The following is a 19299-nucleotide window of genomic DNA, read 5'->3' as shown; positions in this document are numbered from 1 at the left end:
CTATGGAAGTAAGTTTCAGCTTTCTTCAAAATTATCTTTTTTGTTCAGCAGAAGTAAGAAACTCAAACTGGTTTGGAACAATTAAAGGATGAGTAAACTATGACAATTACATTTTTTTGGATGAACTATCCCTGTAAATGGACAATTAAAAAAAATAAAAAATGTAAATAAAAAAAATGCTTGCAGGATATTATTATACAAATAGTGACACAGTGGCTTAGTGGTTAGAACTGTCACCTTAGAGCAAGAAGGTTGCTGGTTCGAGTTCTGGTGGGGCCAGTTGTATACCCCATATAAATAAGGTACTAAGCCAAAGGAAAATTAATGAATAAATTATTATTATTATTATTTTAAAGTGAAATGATAAAATCTCTATAATAAAATGGCATAAGCAATCAATTTTATTGAACGCGTACTGTACAAATATAAAAATAAAATTGATGCAGGCGGGTAGCTCTGTTGCCTCACAGCAAGAAGGTCACTGGTTCGAGCCTCAGCTGGGTCAGTTGGGATTTCTGTTTGGAGTTTGCAGGTTATCCCTGTGTCTGCGTGGGTTTCCTCCAGGTGCTCCAGTTTCCCCCACAAGACCAAAGACATGCGGTACAGGTGAATTTGGTAAGCTAAAATTGTCCATAAGCTATGTAGGTGAACGAGTGTGTATGGATGTTTCCCAATGATGGGTTTCAGCTGAAAGGGTGTCCGCTGCATAAAACATATGCTGGGTAAGTTGGCGGTTCATTCAGCTGTGGCGAACCCTGATTAATAAAGGGACTAAGCCGAAAAGAAAATGAATAAATTAATGAAAATGAATGCAGATCCACTATAAATAAAAAAAAATAATAATAAATAAAAGGACAAATAAACATTATTTTATATTAGTGTTTTATTGATATTGTACAAATATGATAAGACATAATGTAAGAAACACAAACATACAGTATAGTATAGCTCAGAAGTTAACTAACTAACCCTGAAACATAACCTGCTCCAGAGTTGCTATTGAGAACTTACATACTGTAGGTCTATTACATCTGGTCATGAGTCAACAACCCACAAATTATTCTACAAATCACAATCACATGATTCACAAATCACACTGAACAATTTATTTGTGAACCGGACAGATCTCATTGCATCTGTTCATCAGAAAATGACTCACCGATTCAAATGATCTAGTTCGAGTGAGTGTCCAGTTGACAATTCACATCAGTGAATCATGATGCCACATCAGATGGTAATAATGACATGAAATGAAAGTTCACAATGCTGAATTTGAAGTTCTATCACTGTAAATAGAAATCATATTTAGGTCATGACTGTCACTTTGTAAAGTAAATCTACTGTAAAATAGTGAGTTGTTAAGCCCAGTGTGTTAAATGTGGACATGTCCATGTTTTTAAATAAAAGTTTGATTTAATAACTCAATATTTAACTGAACGATCTTTAGACAACACAAATTAATGTCGACCCATCTTCCTCACTGCTGTAGTACATATTACATATAAAATATGTATGATTATAGCATGTCACTATATTTACTTTTATATTTTCAGTATATTGTTAATATTTTTCAGCAGAAATTAATGCACATTTTATGTGTATTGATTTGTGTGTTGTACTAGCTGTTTACTTTTGACTAAATTAAAATGGAAAATGAGGGTTTTACACTTTTTACTAGAGTAATATTTTAATATATTTACAGTTGAAGTCAGAATTATTAGCCCCCCTTTTAATTTATTATTATTATTTTTTAAAAATATTTCCCAAATGATGTGTGACAGCGTAAGGAATTTTTCATAGTATGTCTGATAATATTATTTCTTCTGGAGAAAATCTTATTTGCTTTATTTCGGCTAATATAAAAGCTGTTTTTAATTTTTTATAATCCGTTTTAAGGTCAATATTATTAGCCCCTTTAAGCAATTTTGTTTTGATAGTCTACAGAACAAACTATCGTTATAGAATAATTTGACTAATTATCCTAACTTGCCTAGTTAATGTAATTAGCCTAGTTAAGCCTTTAAATGTCAATTAAGCTGTATAAAAGTGTATTGAAAAATATCTAGTCAAATATTATTTACTGTCATCATGGCAAAGATAAAATAAAGCAGTTATTAAAAATGAGTTATTAAAACTATTATGTTCAGAAATGTGTTGAAAAAATCGCCTCTTTATTAAACAGAAATTGGGAAAAAAAATATACAGTGGGACTAATAATTCGGGTGGGCTAATAATTCTGAATTCAACAGTACACTAATGTTTTTAATGTTTTCAAAAATGAATCTAAAGTTTTATTTACACAATAATATTATCCTTGAGGAAAACTTTTAAGCATAGAATGACAAATTATGTTTTTTTCTATTCTATTTTGTCCAACAACACATATATAATTTGACACACACGTGCACAAGATTTTTAATGTCCCACTGTAAATGTAATTAAGTTTGTTTGGTTTTTTTCTGTATAGTACATTGGTTAAGAAGAATGTAATTACTAATTTCCAAATGCTTCAATCTCTTGTAAAACAAAGGAACAGTATGAAGCCGATGTCTTTAATATTGCAATATAAACACAGATTTGGCAAAGTGAAGCTGTATGTTTATAATGAAAAATGAGCTGTTGTTTCACATATTCAAAATGGAGATCTTCCAGTTGTTGCAATGATTTTTACTCTTTATTGCGTGCTTTCATTCTAAATGAAATCCAGACTTCTTTGTGTCAATGATCTACAGTACAGACATGACTTGAATAAAAAAAGCCTTATACATTACAGTTAATATGGCATCCATTAGTGACTGTTAGATTTTTTCTCTGACAACAGTAACTGCTTCTCTAGAAGACTACGAACGCCCTTCTGTAATAGCATTAATGCCCACCAGATGTCAGCAGAGTTTTTAAAAAGACAACCACCTGGCTCCTCCGCCAGGCCTAATAACTTATTCTGAGCTGACAGACCTCAAAATTGAACACAAATGAGTTTCCTTGTGCCACTGCCAAGATTCCATTTATACATGATCAGAATAAAAAAAAAATAAGTCAAAGTAGCTATGATGAAATTTCTACCTAACTCGCAACATCTATCCCAACTCTGGATTTATCACAGTTTTCACATTTTTTTCCTCCCTGCCCGATGTTGACTAGTTTCATCATACTTATTAGTTCATTAACCGTATATTCATATACATGAAATCACTGTTAATTTAAATAAACTCTGGATAACCACTGTTTGTTAATATCACACAGATTGTTTCCCTTTGGTAAATGTGACTCATCATTAGTAGTCTGACCATCCACATGTGTTCATTCATTTCCCCAAAATAACACAGTTAAATGTATTTAGGCGTATTAGCAGGTTGTTTCCTAATGCTGAGAAAAAGAGGGAAATGACAGAATCAACCTACCTCATTCTCCCCTACTAAGCCCAAATAAACAAGGATCTCCCTGAACTGCATATTTACGAGCTGGGCTCCTCAACAGCCAAGGCATTTCCCTGGAAGCAGAAAAGAAGTATGGGAAATACCGTTCAGTAAGGCTGTGGGGGGAATGAGGACCCCACACCAACATTGTTTTACACACACCAACCACCAATGCTGCACACACAGACACTTGTATACATGCACATTGAAACTCACAGCTGTAAGAAAACCACAAACACGTCACTGACTACTATTTTTATGAGTGAGTAATGTGGACTTAATGCATAAAGACATTTTTAGGAGAAGTGAGTGACACCTCACCTCCTAAAATGTTATAATGTGTGGTTTGACCACTACGATTAGATACATGGCCAAATAAAATATTTCTTCCATTTAGAGAATATGGGTAATGTGTGTCATGGGCTGTATTCCAAATAGGGATAATTCTTTATTATATAGTGGGCAAATAAATAATTAAATTCTGTATGTGGAAAACAATAATTCACAGTAAGAAAAAGTAATAGTATAACCTATTCTTTCTGTCAAGATCCTGAAATGTGCGTCCAACTCGGCCATTTTACAAGTCATCTCAAAAGCAACATTTTTCCAGTGTACAGGAATGTTCTCTTCATATTCAAATCCCACAACAACCAGAGAGTATTAATGCCCATAATGTTCCTTTAACAGAAGTTCTGAAAAGAAAAAAAATAATAAAAACAATTGCATGAGCCAATTCAGTAAATCACTGTGGAATGTGATATACAGTAAGAGGGCATTTACACAACACTACTTTTTTTTTTGCAATAAGCTTAAATGTATATTGACATAAAAATATAATTTTGTGAACCTGAAAATAATTCTAAGCTAACATTTTAAGTCTACTTTCTTTTCCATATAAACTACAAAAACATGATTTTTGAAATGTCATGCACATGCAAATTACTTTTACAGTCTGAACTACATTGGAGGCAGTATTGCCAGATTGGAAATGTCAAAGTATTGTACCAGAACCTCAAAATTATTGTATTTGGAGGAAAATTATCGCACACGAGTCAAACGGAAAGTATAAAGAAATTATCTAGACAAATAGCGTTTTGACACAACTTGCAAATTACCACAATATGTAAAAAAACAACAACTAGGCATACCTTAGTGCGAAGGTTCAAACTCCCCCTCTGAGTCGCTGTCATTGGATACCTGCGTGTTGCCAGATGTTGAGGGATTCATTTTGCTGTACAAATCGAATGCCGTCATGGACTGCAACATAGTGCTGGTTAATTTGAAAGAAGTGCACCCTCCTGAATTTTTAACACACTCTGAGGTGTGCTCGAGCCCTTTCAGAGTATCTGTAATAAATCGATTTCATGGCTTTGTTTTGATGAGATTAACTTTAGAAAAACACGTTCACGTGACGCGTTTGAATGGGGGAAAACGAGAACATCAAGGGCAAGCTCCCCTGTCCCTCTCACCTTTGTCTTCAGCACTAATTTTTTTTCACTTTTTTGCTTAAACGATTGACCTCAACCTGAAAACTACTGACCTAAGCATGGCCGCGCAGAGAGAGACATTCTCCACATTGATTGGCTGAGAAAATGTAACGTAAGATGAGATAGAAAACATGCGTAACTCCACGTTTTCCTCACAGTCAGTAGACAAAAGATGTAGCTAGATCAATAAGGATAGAAGCCCTAAGATTACAATGAAATCAATTTTTAAATGCCATAAAATTCAGAAATTATCGTACATTGTAGGAATTTTTTCCATTATTGATCGTACATCGTACTGAGGTCGAAATTATCGAACAAATATGATAATTATCGTACATCTGGAAATGCTGATTGGAGGACTTAAAGACTATTTGTGTTTAAAAAGACATTGCCACCTACTGGCCTGGCATGTATGGAACATTAGTTGTTTTACAGATCCATTGACAATGACAATGCTGTAATCTGAATGTGAAACTTTTCAAAATTGCTTAGGAAAAGTTTTTCAGCATTTTTGGTTTATCATGGTACCTGTATTTTGAAAAGTGTGCACTTTGAATTAATATGACTTAAGATCTACATTTAAATTATGGTTGTGCATTACATATAGACCAATGAATTTGATTCAATATGTAAACATATAGCATTAGGGGCTTGGAAATGTAACATAACAGTTCATAAAAGTCTTGGACCTGTTTTATAATATTTGGCATGAACTACCCATGCACTGTAAAATCCAACAGTCAACTATATCAAATTAAATGAGTGTAGTTAACTTAAAATTTACTAAAATTTAATCGTTTGAAAACAGTAAAGGTTTCACTCGTTTGAAAAGAGTTTTGAACTCAGTGTTGAAGGTAATGAGTTAATTAAATATCTCATTACTTCAACTTAAATGGAGTAAGTTCACAGTACTCATATAGATTTTTTTTACTCAAATGGTTTGAGTTGCCTTAACTTATTGGGTTTTACAATACTCAGTTGGATTGAGTTCTCTTCATTTATTGGGTTTCACTGTGCTCAAATTGCTTCATTTACTCAAATAGATTAAGTTCACAGTGCTCATTAGGATTAGTTTTAGAACTTAAATGTTTCGTGACAATCGGTTTGCTCAAATGGTTCCCTTAACTTTTTTGGGTTTTACAGTGTACTTTTGAAAGCTTTTCAGTTTGCATTTATTAGTCCATAATAAGCACTAATGTCTAAGCTGTAAACACAACAGTTTGGTTTGCTTTCATGACAATTGTGTTTTCCTAAAGAATGCAACAGGTCTCTTGAAAATTGTGTCCAATTCAGCCAATCAAACGACAACTTCAAAACTCTGAAGTATTTCCAGTTTTGTGTTCCATGTTGTGTTCCAGCTAGCAGTCTGAGAGTGGTATATGAATGCGATGTTTAAAGCTGAAACTAGAACAAACCCAAATGAGCCAGGATCCAAATTCATGCAAACCACACATAAGTGTCTGCAAGATGTATTTTAAGATTGTTTGGTCTGGAAAACATCTGCTGTTCTCAAATGTCTGATAAGTGTTTTAAAAAGGCCTTTTTAAAATTCAAACAGCTTAAATATATATTTTAAATGTCTATTTAATGTCTGAAATTTGATGGCTAATATATGTTTTGGAAATGAGCTCATGCACTAATACATATATTCCAGATGTAAACACAAACAGCAAATAGATGTGTCCACGATGTACGTTTCACAGATCAACTGGCCCAGAAATTCCTAGCTACCTGGCCCAGATCTAGACAAGATGATTTTTGCTAGCTAGCCAGTTATGTCCCGGATCCGTTTTGCAACTGTTTGCGTCAAGCACAGCTCAGTGATCTGTGAGTATGGTCTGGATCCGTATTAAAGGCATGGAATGGATGTGACTGTTTGAAAACAAATTGAAAACGGATCTGCCTTGAAGTCAGATGCTGTCTGGGTTGGTATGTGGACTGATTCACAACATAGGAAGCTGGAGAGCTGACTGGGACTCAGCATGATATAATAGCCAATTGTTGATAACTACTGTACCACCAACTTGATGTTTAGCGCAACTTGCTGATGGAGGGCATTGATTCACCTGTAAAAAAAAAAGAAAAAAGAAAAAAAGCAGTCTTTCAAAATGCTGACAGCACAGCTGCCACAACACCAGGAAGCTTCGCTACTTCATAAAAGGCAGTAGGGAGGAGGACGGGCGTCTCGTTAACACCCTGGGATCTCCCTTGTGAAGCCCAGTTCATTACAGCAGCTCGCTTGACAGAGTGAAAAAAGCACATCATTTCGTTCAGTGTTTCCAACACGTCATATTTTCTCCATTCCTTGGGCGAGGGCCTATTGCCAGAATGTTTAGAGATACCTTGTGGTACATGTTAGTGGTCGTTTTAAATGCTCCACTTATAAAAGTGTTGTTGTTCTCAGCTACCAGTGAAACCTTTTAATAGTTGTGGGGTTCCCTGGATGCTTCCTGCACCCCCCTGATGGGCTCAGGGTTTGTGGGGTTTCTATGGGACACACACGTGCACAGCTGCATTTCAACAACACAAATAAGACAGAGTGGAAAATGCGTGTCTTGAATGGCATTTTGACGGAGATGTTAAAAGCGCTGGTACAAATTAGCCCAGTACTTTGGGTGGGAAAGTAAGTCAAAGAAAAAAAAAAACCTCTTTCATTCTGAAAAGAAATAAGAAATAAAGAAATAAAATAAGAAATAAAAGAAATAAAAATAAAAAATCTCTTGATATCTGTCACCAAAAGATGGCAGCAGTGGCAAAGGTCTTTAATTTATTAACTCCTATTAATTGGAGATGAATGGGCAATTCACATTTTCTAAAAAAAAATGACTATAATCCAGTTGAAAATGTTATTATTTGTTTACAGCATCACTTTAACATTGGTTTCATTCAGTCGTGAAGTGAGCAATCCACTGAGGGCATTTACAGTATCTTCTCCAGCGAACAGCTGCTGTGTGCGGTCGCTGCACCTGATCCTCGCACGTCTCACGGCTCTTTCTCTGTCCAATTGCAGAGCGAGTCTGTGCGCAAGCCCCGCCCACACGCGCTCATTGAACTTTCATTATTTGCATCAAGCGCCTGCTGCTGCTCATCCACTTTTACTTTCACGCTCTTCAGTAGACGGTCAAACAGAGCACTTACTGTTCGTCAAGATGCGCGACGGGCTCAACGGTTTGTGCATTTGGATTATACTGTTATTAAACGGCGGGTTGGTGGTTATGAGGAGACAGGACTCGTCTTCAGCTCTTGGCAGTATTTTCCGGACGAGGTGCGCCGCCAGGTGCCTGAGCCTCCACAGCACGCGCATCGCTCTCTCGCCAAGACATTTCCAGGTGAGGAAGGAAAAAGTTGTCAAGAAAACCTTATTATATGTCATACCTAAATGTACAGTCAGTTTTGAATCTATAAATTGCTCATGTTTCGTATTAATCAAATAATATACTTTATTACTTATTTCGAATAAACATGTTGTGAATGAACTATTTTTTGTTGATTGATTTATAGAGTTATGTGTTATTGATATTAGTGTCATTATTGTTTCACTTCTGGACAGGCTATCTCAAAATGGTGAAGAAACATTTGATTTTTTGGCTATAAAATACAGAAATTTAATTGTAAATTGATTAGAAATTCCTCCCTCTCTCACTGTGTATGTATGTATGTGTGTGTATGTGTGTGTGTGTGTATACAGTATATATATATATATATATATATATATATATATATATATATATATATATATATATATATATATATATATATATACAGTTGAAGTCTTATTATTAGCTCCCCTGTTTTTTCCCCCCAATTTCTGTTTAACAGAGAGAAGAGTTTTTCCAACACATTTTTAAAAATAATAGTTTTAATAACTCATTTCTAATAACTGATTTATTTTATCTTTGCCATGATGACAGTAAATAATATTTGGCTAGATATTTTTCAAGACACTTCTATACAGCTTAAGTGACATTTAAAGGCTTAACTAGGTTAATTAGGTTAATTAGTCAGGTTAGGGTAATTAGGCAACCTATTGTATAATGATGGTTTGTTATATATACACACATTGTCTATGTAGTCCTTTAGTCATTATCAATGATAATAATAACAATAATAAAAACAACCAATAACAACAGCAATAATAATAATAATAATAATAATAATAATAATAATAATATCTTACATAAATGATATTTCCTAAATAAAAAAAGATGTATTTCAGATGTAAGTTATTTAATTATCTTTTTGTATATTTCATAATAATAATATTAATAATAATAATTCTACAAAATGAATTTTCTGTGACTTGTTGTCTTATCTCTACATTAAATAAAGACATCTACCGTTTGTGTCTTTACGAAACATGATTCTACACCATCTCTTTTGTTTGCTTATTTGATGGTTATTTGGAGAGTTCTAGCATAATTAATGAATACAAAACTCACTCACCCTTTTGAATGCCTAACCCGGCATTCAGAGAAGCCCAGTCTATAAACAAACACATGCACAGAATGGGAAAACTGCAGGCACAACTGTACAAATCTCTGCCAGCCTCAGTCTCAACACTGCGGTCGGGGTTTTCATTAGAAGTTTAAAGTTTCTTGCTTCTCTGTTTATGTTGGTTATGACAGGCCGTGGGAGGGTACGGGGGGTGGGGATGTAGAAGAGGAGAGTGTGTTTTAAAGACTTCCTCTGTGTGAGTGTGTGCGCGTGTGTGTTTGTGTCTGTGCATAGGCATGTGTAGGGGGATCTTTTGTGCCTGTGTCTGCAGTTTTTGTCCGCTATCAACAAACTCCCTTGTTACTGTGATTATATTCATCCTCATGTCCTTCCTGATACTTATCATGAGTCTGTAGTGACATCTAACCCAGAAATAGAAAGCTAGATAGTCAAATTCTTTGCAAACCTTTACTGTAAATGATAAAGACATTTTACAACATTGCAACAATTTTGTTAAATATATCATATAAAAATGAGTGTGACAAACATTATTCAGTGTCAAATGATTTATTAATTATAATTAAATAATAATTAATGATTTGTTTTTAACATATTTTTTTGTTGATTCACTGAAATTTAATAAGTGATTTTTTTTTACAGTGTAGTTTTTCCCTTTACTATAGTTTCATGTACAGTCTATATTAATCCATACTAATACTGTATTATATAATTAGTCTATATGAGCAAACATAATGAACCAATGCCTATATTTAGACTGACCTTTGAAGTCCAATTAAAATAATCACTCGGATCTATATATCCATTAAAATTAAATCATCTCCAATCTTCAGATGGCCTGCCTGCTCATCACAGTGATGGTGTTGTTGTTATCTGGGCCAGACATCAGTGCAGAAGGATGCTATGCACATCAGTCTCTGTTATCAAATGCTTTATTCTACTGCAAACTGTCCATCTGGAGATGCTATCAAATTAGACACTGGCCTCTAGAAGCTCCTCATTGTCTCAGCACCGAATTCACAATGCGTTCAAAGCGTTCCAGAGCTCAAACAGCAGCGAGTGTTACTGAACAGCTGCCTTCATTCCGCTGTCCAAGCAGGGACTAAACCAGAATGAATGCTTTTCATATCTGCCGATCATTGTCTTCGTGTCCACATCCCTAAAGCCCACTTACTCTGTTTCCCGAGAGGGGGGGAAGCCATTTTGGCAATTATCCCCCTTCCTCTAGTATCAAATGGAGACCGGGGTCATGGGTTAATTTGAAAGGGCCTAGCTGAATGTCAAGTTATGCTGTGGCGAGGCATAACATGGTGCTATCACTGATGATTAATGATTATGGGAAATTAGAGAGCATTTGATGTGGTTCAGAGACTGTCTGATCTGTCAGCACAGTGCAGATTGTTACGTGGAAATACACAAATCTTTCAGCTGTCTCAATATCCTGTTTGACTGGCATTGTTTGGTCTGTCGATCGTCAGTCTTCGCTTATACCAAAGGCATTTTCACGGTAAACAGTAGTTTGGAGACTATTTAATAGTATTCAATAGTACTTGGAGACATATTTTATCAATTAAATAAAATACTTTTATTCAATTTAAATAAAAAATGGGGTGAAGCTGAAGTATATTTAACAAGGTGTTTATTAGCTTGCATTTTGGCTTTTTATTAGTACCTTTAAAACACATTTAAACAACTTTGTACCTTACCCCCTGAAAAAAGAAAAAAAAATGTATGAAGTATGACTTGAATACATTTTTGAGAATAAGCATGTGTTTATATATCATTATATAATCTATATAATTATATTTTGTATTAGGGTTGGGTTGATAGTCGATAGCCATCACGATGCTGAGCCGACATCGCGATCCTCTACCCGCCCCAATCGCAGCAGTAACCTGCTCGTGAAAAATACACACTTAGGCCCTGTTTACACTTATACGTCTTAGTTTAAAATGACAATTTAGAACGAAAACGATCCACGTCCACACTGGCGTTTCATCTAGCATTTCTGAAAAACCCTCCGTCTACACTATACCTCTGAAAACGCACATCACGTGACCACACACACACAAACACTCTGTCATGCGCTGCAGCGTCTGAGCTCCAGCAGTCAGCTCAGAGAGTAGTGCGCGTCTGGCAGTTTATCAAAGATGTACCGCTGGATCGCGTCTCACTATATTTGTTAAACGTGATATTTAATTAATCCTGTCTCTATCTATCGACTCTTCTGTCTTTTGAAACTATCAGGTAACGTGTCACAGTGTCAGTACACTGCTTCAATGTTTCGCTTTCACGCTTGTACTTAGTAATTTTAGCGAAAAACTCAGATACTGTTGGTTGGTTCTTGTTGGTTGGTCTTGTTGGTTGTTGGTCCTTTCTTACCAACCAAGTGTGTTGATGCCATTATAACGACACAGATCACTGCCTATTCATGCCAGAGTCCTGCAGAAAAAGTGATTGACAGGTGGCAATTTGCGTGTAACTTTTCTTTATTTATTTATGATTTGGTTATGGGTAAAACAAAGACCATGTGGGTCAGGTAGTTGAAACGGTAGGCTACAAAGAATTAATTCATTATGAATTAATTATTCATAAATAATTAATTCACTGCCATCTACAACGATGATGCCATCGTCTATCGGAATATTTTACATTAGACATTGTATGATGCCAAATTGGTCGACATTGCCCAAGCCTATTTTATATTGAAAATCCAAATTTACAGTGTTCATTTTACTAGCGAACATTGCTATTCTTTAGATACTCTCTTCAAGTTAATGAGCAAAAATAAATGTTTGTTTTGGTAATCTTCGATAAAAGTCTGATATTTTGCTTCCACCTTTGGAGTGGTGATGGTTTTTTGTTGTTGTCTGTTTGACAGATTCAGCCACAATATTCTTAACCACGCTCATCTTACCATTAGTTTGCTATGAGGAAATGTGCACAAATGTCCACCTCCTTCCCAATATTACATTTCATACATTTCATTTTATACTGAAATAAAAGTCTCAGCAACTTCCAGTTCACACAGACTTTAAATAAATAATGTAATTAAATAAAAATACCATAAATAGAAAAATCATGAAAGGAGAAAACTTCAAAACATTCAAAGTCATTTGATGCCAACTTGAAAAAAAAAAACATAAAAAAAATAAAGATTATCTATACTTTTATATTGGTCCAATAATTGTTTATTTATGCCCTATATACCTAATAAGAATGTGTGTGTTTAGTTCAGATGTGAGCACATGCCTTATGTGCATGTGAACTAGCCGTGCTTATGCTGCCGGCTTGATCCATTGATCCTACCACAGGCCAAAATGGATTTTTTTGTTGCTCTATTCCCCATAGTGGCATAGTCACAAAATCTGGCAGGGATAATATTGTGGTTACTTCAGAGTCCCCACCATGTGCAATAAAATACACAGTGCATCATAAAGGTTTTATCCTTTTTTGTTATTGTGCTATTCAGCACCGATTATTCTGAAGCTGACAAGACTGGCCAGGGGCGTAATCCTGTGGTCTGCCAATCAAACACGCTGCATTTAAGCTTAAAACAACCAGCGTTATTCAGATAAGCGAAACCCTTTGACAACTCCTGACACGCTAGGGAACATTCCGAGATCTGCTATGCAAACAAGTGCTGTGATTCCTGGTGCTGATGAGTGCTTTCTGATGTTTCGGTGCTCAGGTGCTCTGGCTGGTCTTCTTAATAAGGGAGGGGATGTGAACCGACTGTTTTGGCTTATGAGCAATTTTACTTTGCTGTAGTCAGGGCGGTGTTTTTAAATAAGAGTAATGCGTTCATAATAGGAAATTTCCTTTCTAATGCCTCTCCGCTCAGCAGGGGCACATTAAAATAGCAGGATTCAAATGAGCCTGTCTGATGTGACTGGTGATTACAGCATTCTGACACGCAATTCCATCTGTCTCTTCTGTCCACAGAGTAATGGATCCCTTGGATGGTGTCAGAGCCATAAACAGTGTGCAAAGGTAATTTCTGTCAAAATTACACAGCATTTCACAGCAGCTTGACATAAAAGCCAACACAGATCTGTCACTGTAAAACATTGGTATGCCTGTGCACCTCCCGTAATGACATCATACATCATTTTAAAAGCTACTGTATTTGTCAGCCATCGCCTTGGACTATTATATCCGTGCTAGCTGGTTGTCATACAGAAATGAGATTATGATTCACAAGTAAAGCTAGAGGTCACATCTGTAATGAGACTGATACAAATGGAGTTGAAAGGCTATGTGTTTTGATTATATTATACAGCCGGTGTACTTTTCTTTTTTCTTCTTCGTCTTTTCCTCATTTCACTTGAAGGCAGAATGCTAATTTCAGTAAAGAACTCAACCCACTTTTCCTAATGAGGACATTAACATGCTCTAGCAGCCTAGTCATTAAATAACAATAATATGCCAGTAGCACAGGGGGAATAGAGCTGACATGTTGCCAATGCAGATTTTCCACACATTTCACTGTGGTATTATGTAAAGCTCCCTTTGATGTATTGTTCAAGATGAGGGCTGCTTTCCTTTCAATGCTCTGCGCATGCATTCCTTTACATATCAACCAGCTCTCGCAGTCCGCACAATGGCGCGCAGAAAGCGTTATTGAATGTACATCTGGACGTTTTGAAATATTTCAAAACAGTTCATGATTGTTCATGTCATGGTTAAGCGCATAAGCAGACTTTTCATGGCTTGAGGAGAGGCTTTAAGGATTTGAGATCTTTAATGCATTGATGTATGTGTGCATATGGTTGGAAAGAGTGCAGCACGTGTTTTCATATCACCCTCGGGGTAAGTTCATTGGAACAGCCAGGGTTTTGACCTCTCTTCTGCGATCCATGAAAACATTTGGCCAACTGGTTCATGGATTTTTACTGCATCCTCTAGAGAGTTTCCTCCATTGGCTTCAAACAAGGACAATCCCTTTTAAACTGTTTTTGCCCATTGTGCTGGCTCAGTTAGAGAGGTTTAGGACAATGTGCTTTAAAAAAAAACGCCTTTCAGTAATAATGCATTTAGCTTAATGAACATAGAAATGAAATTATATGAATAACTTCTCAGAAAGATAAAATCAAAATAAAATGAAATGTCATTCAGACATATTTATGTTATTCTTACATGTACACATTAAAGACCCCCTATTATGGGTTTTTGAAAATGACCTTCCATGCAGTGTGTAACACAGCTCTAAGTTAAGTGAAATTTCCAGCTAAGGCTTAAATCTGAAAGTGTGTCATGTTTAAAACTATTGATTCATCTTTAAAAGAGTCGACTCAGAGTGGTTCAAATTGTCGGGGTAACCAATTCTTAGCCATGTCAGCGTGACGTCGATACGGAACTCAAGCCCCGCCCATTTTTTTTGCACACACATACCCATGAAAATTGAATCTCCTGGCCTGCCCACAAACACTAGAAAGAAAAAGAGGTTGAATCAAGTCGAATAGAGGCTGTGCTCTTAAGTGTGAGGGAAAGTTAGTGTATTTTCCCTACCCAAAGATGAGGCTGAAGAGTCAGTGGTTGAAGTTTATTTTTGCAAAAATACCTCAGCATTATAGCCCCAGACTTGTGCTGTGTTCTTGTCATTTTTCTGATAAGTGCTTCAGCAATCTACATGCTTACAACATGGGATTCATTGGCTGTTTGTTAAAAGAAGGATCAGAAAAGACGATTGATGTATGGGACTTTGTTAGAGCTTGACAGGATCTTTACAATGCACAGTTCATGGATCAGTTCCTTGCTCCCTTTCACAAGTGTAAGTAACTTAAGTGCGATTAAAATGGTTGCCTCCTTATTTTCTCTAGCTTGCAGATTATGTATTTAATTGTGTTTTGTTACTTGTAACTGCTTGTACTGTATCTGGTTAACTATATTCTCATATCGCGTCTAATGCCACGCTGAAAACATGCCGCTTTGTTTACGGATTTAAATGCCTTTGTGAGCTCGCGATCCACTGCCATTTGTCGTTGCTATGGCCACCGTCAGCTGTTTTTGCACACAGTCAGGTTTCAAAATAGTTCAGCTTTTGCCGCTGTGTGGATTAATACTGAATGTGTGTCATGGTTAAGAATAGAGCAATATGCTGGTGTTTACTGCATTGCTTTAATCCACTCCTGCATTGGGTTCACACATACACTCTGCACTCTGACTACTTCAAAATTGGTGATAAGCCGTGGTGGGCATTTCTCTCTGTCTTACACTGAATGCAGTCGACCTATCACAATAGACTGAGTCATCGGACCAATCAGTGCAGATTAGCATCACGCTAAGGAGTGGTTTGGGAACAAATGAATCGCTGAACAAATCATATGGGAGTAGTTGGGATAATTTGGTAAAAATAAATGCATATTTTAAGACAATGAAAGTGCTTTTTGACCTTACATGCATATCAGCCTGTTGTTGGATACCCCCAAAACCAAAATATGACATTTTTAATGCATAATAGGGGCTCTTTAAATATAAAAAAGAATAAATTAGTAAAAAAGTAAATTAGATTTTTAGATGTCATTATTGTTTTTAATGTCATCAGTCTTGTTTTGAATAAGTTTTTGCTATTCATTTATCGTCTAACTGAATGCCTTTGTGGGTGTGGCTGAGTGTCTTCAAGTAAAAGTATATAACAATGAGTATTGTTCTGAAAAAAATACCCTTTCCAGGAAATGAAAAACATAAACAAACACTTTTATAGCTGTATTACACTTTGCATTTAAGCAGAAACAAATTTTTAAGCCATACCCTCATGAGTATTGCAATTATAAATGTTAAAGAATGCACGAATATTATGCAAAAAGCCAGTCAAGTCAGTTATTAGCCTACATAATCGTTCTAATGCTGACCATTGACCATCATTGTAAGCACATATTCCTCAATTAAGAAATCAAAAGCATTTTGTTTCTTATTAGAAATCCCTTGCTCTGTGCAAATATTTGGCAGCAAACTCCCTTTAAAATATGGCCCATTGGATTTATGGCTTTGATCAAACTAAACTTGTTTATGAGTCTCTGACCTGGATATATAAGGATATGGCTCAGTTCTTTGCATAACATTGGTGTTTTGCACTACAATTACAGACCCCATTAACTTCTACTGGCTTGTGTTGTGAACAGTCCTCTAAATATTACTAATTCTGCTTTGTTCAAACCTCACAAAACATACATATCAGATTAAAAGCTGACAAAGCAGACTGCAGCTGTTTTCTTGATTTTTTTTTTCTCTTGAACTAGCATTAACATTCAGCATATGTAAACAAACAATCATTGATACTTCCTTAGATGTTCCTTTGTTCCAAATTGTGTAGCTAACTTGATGCTTTTTGTTTAGACTGCTGGCTTCAAATTAACATTTAACCGAGTGGCCCCCTCTCGTCAGCTCTTTTTGTGTCATAATAACTACTTAGACAGCACTTGGAAAGCTCTTCTCTGAAGTACTCTTCAAAGCGATTAGGATGATGGAACAAAATACATCAATACCTCAGTTTCGTACAACACTACAAATGTTAAAATACACAAGCGGCCCTCAAATCTAAGATCTGCCCTTGAATAGTTTTATGCTTCAGCAGCATGTGGCCTTTAGGCATTTGATATTCAAATGGCAGCAAAATAATTAGCGCGCCTTGACAATTCTCTTAGCCTTTAGTTTAATTGCCGGTTCAAGTATTAGTGCTGCAGCACCGGTGCAATTGCAAAACTGAGAGTGCAAGCAATTTTCACGACATGGGCAAGATTTCAATTACAGTTGCTCTACATAATTTGCTGAGGCTGGCGAAACGAGTGTCTCAGTGGTAGATTAAACAAGCCTGGAACCTCCTTAAAGCAACTGTAATTTGTCTGAATGTTAGCCACAGACATGGGTGGGATTCTTGCAAGTGCCCAATTATGCTTTTTTTGAATATTACCTTTCATGTAGTGTGTAATGTAGATGTCTGTAAATGTAAAAGGTTTACAAAGTTTTATACATTAAAGTATACAGCAAATATATTTATTGACTCCTAAAATAAAGATCTAATTTTGAATTGCCAATGAGTCGTTTGTAATGCCAGTTTCAAATCTATTGTTGATGCACATAGATCATAACGTAATATTAGTGTAAAATATTTGCGTAATGCCTGCATATGGTCTTTATGACAAAAATTGCATTAGATCAGAGATTTCAGTTAATTTGTCCTCTTTAGATTTTGTTGAGAACATGTATTGTTTATTATGCAACAAATGGGCCATATATTAAGCCATTTATTAATTCAGTGAGTGTCTGCACACAATACTCATTGGAGTGAAATCTAAAGGTTTCTAATCAATCATCATCGGTTCATAAGCTTAACAGAAATGTGTGTTATTTGATAATGTGATAGTCAGACAATGTGATGCAACTTACACTGATTGAAATGTATTGCCACAAATTGGCACTTTTCATTCATTTTCATTTTTAAGTTCCACTTTAATAATAATAGTGATAATAGTTTAGCAAGCAATAGTAGTTTAATAGTAAGTTTACGTTTTTGCTTACTTATTTTTAATTTGTAGGATGTTTTTTTTTCGTCCTTACTAATTTGATCTTATACACACAGGGCCCTATTATAATCTGGTGCCGGATGCAATGTAAGTGTTTTTTTGCATGTTTCAGACCCAGGTATCATTTTCTGTTCTGCACCACATCATTTAAAAAAAAAAAAAGGATATATATATATATATATATATATATATATATATATATATATATATATATATATATATATATATATATAAATATAAATTATTTATTGCTATTAAAATATATTATTAACTAATCATCTCTTTAAACATTTTATTAAGTTAAATTAAAAAGTCAGGCCTGTAGCCAAGGTGGGTTTGGGTGGTTTGAAAGACCAATAGTTGGACTATTATTATTATCTTTGAATTTTTCTTATTATTCAAGTGGACAATTTCTGACTGAGGAAAGTTGAATGTCCTGGCCAGTTTGTTATTTGACTATAGGCTGCAGTTTTTAATTTAAAATAAGTTTTTCCAGGTTTCTAAAAAAAGTGTAATGATAGATGATAATTAAATTTATATTTTAAAAATAAGTATCTTTTCATATTTCTTTATTCAAAATTTTCATTATTTATAAAACTGTAATATCAAACTTACTGTTTAAATGCACATTTGTAAATAAACACTTAAAATGATAAAATAGTATGGTAAGCAATTTTACAGAATGATTAGAAATCTATCATTTAGATTTTTTTGGTACATCAAAAAGTGTGGTTATGATAACCATCTGACAAGATAATCCATCAAAAATTAGTTCTTATAATGTCACTAAAATGCAACATTTATACCTCATAATTCAATAGAAAATGAGGTGAATAACTGCAAAAAGGTTCAGTTGTTCAGAAAAAAGCACCCCTTTCAATAAGTTAGCTATGGGCCTGATAGTGTAATGTTAAAAGATTGTTTATTAATTGATAAACAGAGAGTTTGAAAAAGATTTCCGTAAATTTTAGTCATAGTGCAAATGAAACATGTCTCATATATCAGTATTAATAAAAGATGGAGCACAGACTGTAGTTTTTCTGACTAATACTTTCAACTGAATTTGGACATGCTACTCAGAGAGATTAGGTGAACTGGCAGGGATCATAAACTTTTACATTAGCTGTTTATTCTGCAATTAGTTTTTAGGGCATTCTGTATTATTCACAGACTATATCGGTCTGCTATAACCATAGACTGTGCGTTAAAGCAGGGGGAAAAACACGAGCATTAACGGCATTATCCTGACTCATTCAGTAGTGAACTTGAGTTTATGTGACCTACGCTTTTCATGGAAAAAAGCTCTTTATGTCCACCTTTTTTTGCTGCTGCCATCCTTTAAAATACTTTACTTTAAGTCACAATTCACGATATTGACAAAATAATAGTTAGTAAGTGAGAAGTTGGGTTTAGGATTTG

The 19299-nt window shown here is 35.1% G+C and overlaps 1 protein-coding gene across 1 annotated transcript in view; it reads left to right on the top strand.

Moving 5' to 3' along the window:
* Nucleotides 1–7971: 7971 nt before the first annotated feature.
* anos1a (anosmin 1a) overlaps nt 7972–19299 on the top strand; it is a 44737-nt gene continuing 33409 nt past the window's right edge. The window contains exons 1-2 of the mRNA XM_056458327.1: nt 7972–8232; nt 13301–13348. Of these exons, the coding sequence (XP_056314302.1) occupies nt 8053–8232; nt 13301–13348 (228 nt within the window). The 5' untranslated portion in view covers nt 7972–8052. The remainder of the gene's footprint in view (nt 8233–13300; nt 13349–19299) is intronic.

Source organism: Danio aesculapii, chromosome 1 (genome assembly GCF_903798145.1).
Source record: "Danio aesculapii chromosome 1, fDanAes4.1, whole genome shotgun sequence".
Taxonomy (NCBI): domain Eukaryota; kingdom Metazoa; phylum Chordata; class Actinopteri; order Cypriniformes; family Danionidae; genus Danio; species Danio aesculapii.
This window is presented reverse-complemented; position numbering and strand designations above follow the sequence as displayed.